The 10,031-nt window shown below is 46.7% G+C and overlaps 1 protein-coding gene across 1 annotated transcript in view; it reads right to left on the bottom strand.

Moving 5' to 3' along the window:
- The window catches only part of LOC125943929 (uncharacterized), a 33,717-nt gene that overhangs the window by 4,267 nt on the left and 19,419 nt on the right, over positions 1-10,031 (bottom strand). The window contains exon 5 of the mRNA XM_049663505.1: positions 8,898-9,221. Coding sequence (XP_049519462.1) covers positions 8,898-9,221 — 324 coding nt within the window. The remainder of the gene's footprint in view (positions 1-8,897; positions 9,222-10,031) is intronic.

Raw genomic sequence — 10,031 nt, 5'->3', positions numbered from 1 at the left:
CGCGTCCTTGTTTAATTGGCGCTGTTGAAACCTGAGTTAGTCTTCAGAACACTTACTTTTAAAAACTGCTGTAATGTGTTAAAACGCTTTGAATGCAGTCTAGTCACCCTCACATGCTGACACCATCTCCAGATACATAATTCCTTTAGGAAAGTTTTACACTGCATTCTTCATCTATCAAGCAACGCACATACTCTAGCAGACAACACTTTAGTCTCAAGTCTAAAGACTGACCATACGTGGCCCTTGCGCCACAAAACACTACATTCATCATCACTTTAGCCTAAAGTGTTGCTCTTTAATGTTACTTTGTATTCGTTCCATTACCACCGCAATGCTTAACGCCTCCAATGTATCCTTGTTCAAAGAGGTAACGCAACAGTGACGGCGCTGTTCGTATTCATTGAGAGCAGCATTATGTAATGGTGTCTTTGGTAACTTTTCTCTTTTCAAGGCAGTCTGGAGGTGCACCTCACAGAATATTGTAGCAGTGCCCTACACCTCTTCAGTTCATTTAACAAAGTTTACTGTACATTTGGCTTTTTGTGCAACAAACCTTGTTTTATACAATGGTACCTTAACAACTGTGACTCGCAGTTGCCTGTCACTTTATCTGAAACGTTTCCCATCTTATTTACAGCTACCTGGAGTGATGGAGAGACAAAGCTGCTTCTTGATTATTATGCCAAGTATGCGCCATCTGTGGGGCCAATGAAGAAGTTTAAATGCAAGAGGGAAATGTTTGAGCAAATTGGCGTGATATGTTTGCTTTACTCAATGTTGTGCGAACTGGTATTCAGTGCGAGACTCGTTTTAAAACCATTGCGAAACGCAAACGCAATGAAGATCGCAACAATCACACGTCTGGCCATTCACGCTGCAATGTGGTGTTTGAGGAAGAGTTTGCAGCGATTAGAGCTATAGATGACAGCCTAGAACCAGAGGTTCTTCGGGGAGTAAACAAAGTGACATACAAGAGGGTACCTTCTGCTGCACATGCCACTGCGGAGGACCCAAACCTCGTGTCATCAGTATCATCAAACCTAGATGACAATAGCCAGGGCTTCATCAACACAGCACTTCCAGAGCAAGTGGAAAATTGCAGGCTTCATTGTGATGGTACTACACCCAAAGGTGCACGCCCAAGAAATCAACGGCCAAGTACTGACCGTATGAAGCATATGAAGATGTTTTTTGATGAGATGCACAAAATGAACGAACAGCGCGAAGCTCGAAAAGAAGAAAGAGAAAGAAAGCGCGAGGAAGCACGTGCACAGCGACATCAAGAAATCCTCCAAGCACATGCAGATTACATGGACGCGCTGCGGAAGATCGACAAGGAAAGGAGAATGAGCACACAGCGAGGCACACCGTAAACAATGTTTACAACATAATTGCATATTTATTTAAACTCCAAAGCAGCTGGACATTTTTTACGCGAGTAGGGTTTTTTTTTTCATTGCAAGAAGGGCATGCAGTTTATTTCAGAACCATAAACGCAACAACTGCTTGCGTCAACAAAACTTTAAAAGCACTGTGTCTTATGCCTTGTTTATAAATAAGAGAAATGCTACTTGTACACTTTTCTTACACCATCATGACAGAATGAGCAAACTTATAAATGCTGTGCCAGGTTGCTCTGCTTCAGTTCACCAAGGCGCCGCAGGGCTGACTCTCTCTGTGTCGGTATGGACTGGCTTGCTTCCTTGCATTCTTCCTCTCAGAGAATGCGATGCTGAGCGATCTCTTGTTGTCTGTCCTCGCGATCTCCTGTTATCATCAGTTAGGATGTCGTCAACATTTAAATCCCCAACGTCAAGGCAAATATTCTGCAGTGTACAGCAAGCAATGATGAATTGCGTTATCTTGTCCACAGTTTGAAATTCAATGTACCGCAGTTGGCGGAACCTCTGTTTGAGGCGGCCGAATGCGTTCTCGATCACGACACGCGTCGAAGAGTGACGGTGGTTGTACACAATCTGCGCATCTGTCATGGCACCCAAATCTTTGTATGGTGTAAGAAGGTGTTCCCGTATTGGATAGGCAGCATCTCCAAGAATGTGGTACTGGTTGATTTGGCAGATTGTCGGCAGATTCTCGTTCACTGTTGACAGCCTAAGGACTCTGGCATCGTGGGTTTTGCTGGGGGTGCTGTAAAAACGTCTTCAAATCTCCCATTGCTGTCGCATATGCCTTGCATGGTGATTGAAACTTGGTCATGTCTGTTTGTGTACGTTGATCTGAGTTTGTTGTTCGGGCACCTGATTGGAATGTATGTTCCGTCAATACACCCAAGCACGTTGGGAAATCCAGCAACCTGAGGAAAGGTATGTTTACCATGAAGTACCCACATCTGCTCAGTAATGCATGCAGACCATTGCAAGTGCTAGTCACATACAAAACATGAAAGAACAGTGAATGACAAAAGCAACATAAAATGTGTATTAAACAGACAATGTTTTTCTGCTTTCCAATTAATTACATTAATTGAATGGTAACACATAATATTACTCACAAATATGCGAGCCAAAAGCAACGACCCTGGGAAAATGATGAAATCCGCAACTAGTACCTGTACCGCTCATTTCAACCAGCCATATTGGCCTCAACACGTTCTTGGTTTCATATGATCTTGATGCAAGTGCTCAGTATGTGTACAATGGGATCCATCATCTCTTACGTTTGTTTCTAATGCATGCACCAAAAAAGTAAACTTACCTTTTCAAATTCTCTTGCAATAGCTTCCTTGTTGCTTGAAAAGTAGATCTCCTCTGGTGCAATGCTGCACATGAAGTCGAGAACCCTATTTATAATAACCAGTTGTGTTGATTCAGCTGTGTCAAAAAGAACGGACACCTCCCTCATGGAAGCCTTGTTGGCCGCATACCTGGGTACATGAAAGAAATGAGCAGGTCGTGAGCAGCAAACTGCACTACTGCATAACGAAATGCTACAAGGTTTACCGTGATGTACCTTCATCGCAGTGCGTTCGTCAGCTCTTCACATCGCATGAGCACTTTCAAACTTTGGCGTACCTAACACATAATCATGGTCATATTTGAGTTAAATACGCAAGGAAGGTAGCAATAATTCTTTCACGGGGGCGTCATGCATAAAGGGATATCATCCGGCTAGAGCACGCGCGTTTTTCATTTCCTGAACATCGGCAGTGCTCGTTGAACGTTGACAGAAACGCGTCACACACGGCGTGTATCATTAGAGCACGAAATACAGACATATCGCCCTTAAAGCGTCCTACACTGTTTCGATATTTGCTTCATTCACTGCCACACGCTCACATTTTCTTATTACATTACGCTCTACGCGCCGCTACACAGCGGTGACGCACCGTGCAGTTAAGTCAATGCGCATTTTTTTCTTCAATTCACGTTTCATTCCGCATCTAAGACCACGCTTGAAGCAGAGTAAAGGCTGAACGGTTTCCTTACCAAAGGAAGGAAAGCTCCTCGGCCGTTTTGCCTGGTCAGCCACCGTGCAGTTGGTTCGATGGGAAGAAGCTGCACTGGGAGAAACGCTCAATTAAGGCCTAGCAGGATTTCCTAGGAAGGCGAAAGTTCCTGCGAAACTGACGAAGAAAGCACATTCAATGTACATGAAACACGGTATTTCGCTGTAACGTCCTACCTCTTTCTCGGAGTACATCCGCACAACGTTCTTCGCGTAGCCTGTAGCCTTCGGTATTCTGTTAGGCATGTCGAACAGCTGGGCAAATTTCTGCTCACAAGTACGGTTGAAGTCGTCGTCACTCTCGGAGCTGTCGCTGCTTGATTCCACGTAACCCAGCAAAGGTGAGGGCATCAGCGCAACGCTCAAACTGTCTTGACATTTTTGCACGAAACAACGCGGTCCAAACGACGCAAAAACTTCGCGCGGCACGTCGCGACGCTGTGTTTGATACCGGAAACGCGAGACCGGAAACGCTCTCGGTCTCGGCGACTGCTCCGACGACAGGGCTCGGAGCGCCTCAGAGCGCTCGACGTGGGAGGAGGGCGATCGAAAAGAACCAGCCGAACGTAAGGCGCGCACCTTCTTTCAACCAGCCGAAGGCAACGCCGCTCGCGAGAGCGCTCCGAGGCGACCAGTCGTAGATACCATTAGACATCCGTAATTTTGAATCAAAAGATACCACAATTCCCCGAACTAATCTTGTTAGATCGAATAAGGCAATAACATATGATATATTAGTCTAAAGCTCATGTGAAACCCGCTACATGGCTTGCGCGAGTTTTGCGATTTTTCCATTTACAAATCATTGGCGGGATTCCGATTTCGATGCCTCAAAAAATGAAGTTTACAAAATTGCGATATTAGTTCCTGTTGCTCATTGACACAGTTGCAAGGTTCATTTTTAAGTTTGTGATTGATCTCTTTATTTTCGACAATATTTGTTTAGAATAATCCATACCCGGGCGAGCTGGTATACATTTTGGAAACCCCAATAACAGCGCACAAAGGATGAACGCCTGTGCGTAAAGGTGGATACACACGCGAGGGCAAAATCCCGCCTGCTCCGTGGGCCAAACAGTCACGTGATCACTTGAATCCGGCGCAGCCGAGTCACGTCGCATTCCCACAGCCGGAGCGCCGTTTGCGGAATCCGCGTGCTTACTCTCGACTCCAACGCTTATTAGCAGCTGCGCGTTTGCATACTCGGCGTGCTCTATATTGCATAGCGCTGTGCATCCCTCAACAACAGCCAAAAAAAGTGACGGTTGCCTCGTCACAGCGTTTTCTTGAGCACCTCACTCATGTTGAGGTCACGCAGGCTGCGCGGTCTGAATAAATAGAAATGCGCGCGCAACCATGACTCGCCTTTCTCGCTGCACCACAGCAAGAGAATGTGCGGTCACTGCTGCACAACAACACACGTGGCTTCAAGCCGACAACACGCCTTCGTAGCCACGCCAATCTGTCTAATGTTGACAGATTTGACGCTGACTACGCTAAATTGACGTCAGACGACCGCCAAACGGACGGATGGAAATACCAGCGAACATTTTGAATCCGGACCGCGAGCGGCGGAGGCCGGACTAGGCGAGGGCGGCACGTTTTGATGACGCGCGTGTCACGTGATACGCTATCCGCTGCGAAAATTCCTCCTCCGTCCGGTCGTGTGAATGCACCTTAAGACGCAACACAGCGTCCATGTTTTTCTTCGTGTTGTGCTTCCGTCTTTTGTGCCTCAATGAAAACCTTTTTATGGCCTGAGTAAAAAAAAAAAACTATTCTCTAAATATTACTTCAATTTTTTAATGCACCAGATCTCCCTAAATTCTGTACAGTAGATACTGACGAGGCGATTTCGTGGTTTCCATGTAATTATATGCAGGGTGTCCCAACTATCATGCGCCAAGATTTAAAAATATGCAAATACCACATAGCTGGACAAAACCGAGGTAATGTTTGCCGTCACTTGGATATACTCAGACTAGTTTTGCATTCCGCCTAATAAGTCTTAATTAACCAATCAACTCTTCAATTAGATGATTGATTAATTAATTATTAATTTATTATTTGTTTATTAGATGATTAATTAGATGATTAGAATAATTAGATAAAAAGTGTCAATGAGAAAATTGTAGAGCATCATGAAAAACTCCCCGATGCAGCTTTCCGTAGCTCAATACGTGCTTCATAAAAGTGTTTTTTCCGAGCGTGAAAGAATCCCGCGACTACACGAAAAGTGCCTCAAGCGGCTAGCCGCGCGCAAATTTTGCCACGCGACTGGCCGGCGTTGTCTAGTCCAGGGCCGGTATTTTGTAGCGATGACTGTAAAGTAATAATGCCTTTTCGCGCTTATCGCGCTTTGTCAGTGGTCAGAGCGACGGTCCGCTCGCGTTATCAACGGGATCAGCCGGCCGTGAGCGGTGGATGATAAGACTGTTCCAAAATAAGTCATAAGACATCGCTACAAAATCGCGGCCCAGTTATTCGATTCAAAGCCAATTCAATGCCACGTAGCTGGACAAGCTACGTGGCATTTGTATATTTTTTAATATTGATGCATGATAGTTGCGACACCCTGTATATGCCCGCAATGAGAAAGATTCTGATATGTCGCACGCCTAGGCGATAAGGCGTCACAGCTAGGCATGCGCTGTGGTGGCGTCGCAGCGTTATCACTCTTTGGTTGTGCTTAAAAGCGCCGGCATTCAAGCTGGCGCGCGCTTTCATTCCTGTAACATTGAACCGGGCAGTTCGCCCGTTGCTGTTAAGTTGATGGCTAAATAAAGCCGTATTGTTTTCGCTCCACCGTTGCACTGTCCTTCCGTCAAACACGACATAGACTGGCGACGAGGGTGGGATGCTGCCAGCAAGGAACAAGCTCCTGCCTGACACCAACGGAATTCACCTGCTGACTGATTACGCACGGACAACCGAGAAGCAGCCGGTTGGGACAGTATGGCGAAGGCGACCACAAGTCTCCAGCTGGGGCAAGTAGAACATTTCGACAATTCTACGAGCGATTGGACTAGCTACGAAGAGCGCGTGCGCCCGTACCTTCGAGCCAATAATGTCCCGGGGGAGCGGAAGGTAGACGCGTTCTTCAGCATATTGGGCCCACAGACATATTGGCTCCTCAAGTCGCTCGCCGCTCCAGATAAGCCGTCCTCGAAGTCCCTGGACAGCTTGTGCGAGCTGCTTCGCAAACATTTGGCCCCTGAACAGTCAGTCATAGGGGAGCGAGCGAAGTTTCATCGCAGAGGGCAGAAGGAACATGAAACGATACCACAGTGCGTGGCGGAGTTACGGGCATTGGCGCAAACATGCGAGTTTGGTACATTTCTTGACGAGTCGCTTCGAGACAGATTTGTATGCGGTTTGCTCAGAGTCGACATTCAAAGACACTTGTTTTCGGAAGACAAGAGCCTAACGTTTCAACGAGCAGTTGACCGCGCAACAGCTTTGGAAGCTGCACTCACTAACGCAACAGCTGCTCATTCGAAGCCTGAAAGTGAGTTCGGGGTGCATCAGTTACCTACCAGGGGAACAACGAAATGCTTTCGCTGTAACTCAACTCACACTGCCAATGCGTGTCCGCACGTCAATGCGACTTGTTTTTTCTGCCACAAGAAAGCCACAGAAAGCCTGCCTAAGGCGGCAAGAAAAATTGCAGCCGAAGCGAAAGCGAACAGTACAGAACGTTCGAGTCTTACAACCGTCAGAATCACCCTTGCGAAGCGTTGCAACGAAAGAGGTAGAGACAGGAGACCCCATCATGCTCAGCTTAATTGTCGAGGGTGTTACCTTGCAAATGGAACTTTATACGGGAACCGCCGTTTCGGTAATGTCTCTGGGTCAGTTCCGTTCACTTTTTCCGACAGTACCTCTGAAGGAAACTAAGTTGACGCTCAGGACTTATACCAGCGAACCTGTGAAGCCATGCGGTGTTTGCTTTCTTAGAGTTGAGCACAACGATCAGTGCCAGCGCTTGCCGCTGTACGTGTTTCCCCAGAGCGGTCCAGCGCTGTTCGGGCGCAACTGGCTTAAGCAAGTGCCTGTCGATTGGAGTCAAGTTCGCGGCCTGCAACAGCTTCAGTGTGAGAGATCACTAAGCGCTCAACGACTTCCCGAGCTACAATCCTTGCTTGACCGCCATAAGGACCTCTTCAACGACGAGCTAGGCACCATCCGAGGTGAGAAGGCCACTCTTGATTTCAAAGATGGCAAGACGCCAAAATTTTACAAAGCTCGAAGCGTTCCGTTTTCCCTAAAAAGTACGGTTGAGCAAGAGTTGTCTAGACAAGAACAGATGGGCATCTCGACACCAGTAACGAGTAGCGAGTACGCTACTCGGGTGGTGCCAATTTTGAAGCGGGACGGGTCAATAAGAGTATGCGGTGATTACAAGCTGACACTGAACCCCATACTTGACGTAGAACATTACCCGTTACCCAAGCCCGACGAGCTGTTTGCAGCCCTCGCTGGCGGACAGTAATTTTCTAAAATTGATCTCAAGGTTGTGGTCCCACTCCGGCGGCACGAGCCCCCCGTTTTCAGTACTTTTGGACTAATCGTGGCGGCTCTTCTACTTAGGATATAAAGTTGTGGTATATACCATAAAAAGCTTAATTCTTGTAGATTCCAACTATATATAATATAAGGAAATTGATTAATGTGATTTAGAAATAAATGTTCAAGAACAAGCTTGAGATAGATGGTTTTTGCGAACTGTGTCTCAGTTGTGACCATATTTAGAATAAACTACCGCACTTACTGCATTGCGGCTTGCCCTGTACCTTTAGGACATATTTATCTAGTTCCTAGACGTAGCAAAACAATTTTGAATTTTTACTTTTGGGATAATTTGCTTTTGAAAATTGCCAAATTTCGCAATCTTCTGTTGTAAACAGCCCGGCAACTACACGCTCAAGGAAGCTCAATTTTAGATAGTTCAAAGAATTTCCATTTATGACGCAAAATTTCATTGATGTACCTTTACTAGTTTTAAAGCGCAGCTTCGTAGCTTTATTACCTTCCCGCACAAATGGGCAAAAATAAAACCAGAATTCTAAATATTGCTTAATTTCGGCCCCGTTATTAGGAAAACTAATAAAGTTCGTGCCGCCGGAGTGGGACCGCCACCTTAAAAGCGCCGGCATTCAAGCTGGCGCGCGCTTTCATTCCTGTAACATTGAACCGGGCAGTTCGCCCGTTGCTCTTAAGTTGATGGCTAAATAAAGCCGTATTGTTTTTGCTCCACCGTTGCACTGTCCTTCCGTCAGACACGACAGATTCCTTGTAAGACTTCACAACTTCACATCACAACTTCGTGTATCTTTGGCTCCCAGCAAAAAAAAAGAAATGGTCGCCGGAGTAGATGATAGGCCTCTCTATACATCTGCAGATTGACAAGACGCTCAATGCACGAGTACCTGTGATGCCTCTGCTTCGTCGGCGATCGTCGGCCCGTGTCTGGAGCGCCTGGACCGGAGGCAGTCAAGCGCCTTGCGGTACTTGGCGGCAGTCGCCGCTTCGTACATGGGCCTTGTCCTGCTCACGCCGTCCAGCGGTCCACGCGCGGGGTCCAAGAATTCGGCCACCAGTGAGCCCACCGTGGCGCCAAGGGCACCCGTGTTCACACCGTCTGGTGGCGCGTCGTCGTCCACCATGAAGGGGGCGAACATAAAGCCGGGAGACACGCGGACCACCGGGTCCAGCGGGTCCACGTGCACTTTGGAGTGTCGGAGGACGTCCAACTGCGCAGCGAGAAAGGCGGTCTGCCCATCGCTCGAACGCTTTCCATGGTAGCCCCAGTTGTTGGTTAGACTTAGGACAACGTTGGGTCAGGCTAAGCGTGGTACGGCTTCATTTCGCGCTTGGCTCATCCGTATTTACTATCAAAACGGACTTCTGTTAAAAGAAAAATCCAGCGGTTATTCGCTATTAATTAAAATATGGCACGGAGTCGAGAACACTATTCTTGTACGTAAATCTCCTGCAAAGTGTCATGTAAGTCACGTGTTGCGCGATAAAAGGCAATGTTACATTTATTCTGTCCTTATTGACAGTCAAGTTTTTCGTATAGTACTCGTATATATACTAGACAGACAGACGTATACAGGGCTAACATACATATGTGATACCTTTTATTGAGTATAAAGAGCACGACAGCCGGAGAGCAAAGGATTACGCCAGACGACCTGGGTACAGCAGCTCTCTTACGGGCTAAAGAATATAGCTACAGAATATGGTGCCCTAAATAAATTCAATAGCATCAGAGTTAGTTTCAGCACTGCAGTAAGCCTTCGACAAGTGTGCACAGCATTTCAATGAAACTATGACGCGGCAAAGGATTGCGTGAGAAGCCAGTGCATGATCAAATATTATATCAGGTACGTTCCATGTAAGGAACCAGTAGACATTTGTGTTTCATTATGGTGCATGTATTTGCTTCATTATATCTTGGACTGACAGGTCCTTGTTTGAATACACGCCTCCACAAACAGAACTACAATTTCAAGACCAGCACATCGTCTCACTCAAGTGTTCAATGCCGAGAATGTGCT

This window comes from Dermacentor silvarum, chromosome 3 (genome assembly GCF_013339745.2).
Source record: "Dermacentor silvarum isolate Dsil-2018 chromosome 3, BIME_Dsil_1.4, whole genome shotgun sequence".
Classification (NCBI taxonomy): domain Eukaryota; kingdom Metazoa; phylum Arthropoda; class Arachnida; order Ixodida; family Ixodidae; genus Dermacentor; species Dermacentor silvarum.
The sequence above is the reverse complement of the archived record's forward strand: the minus strand, read 5'-3'. Positions and strand labels throughout refer to the sequence as shown.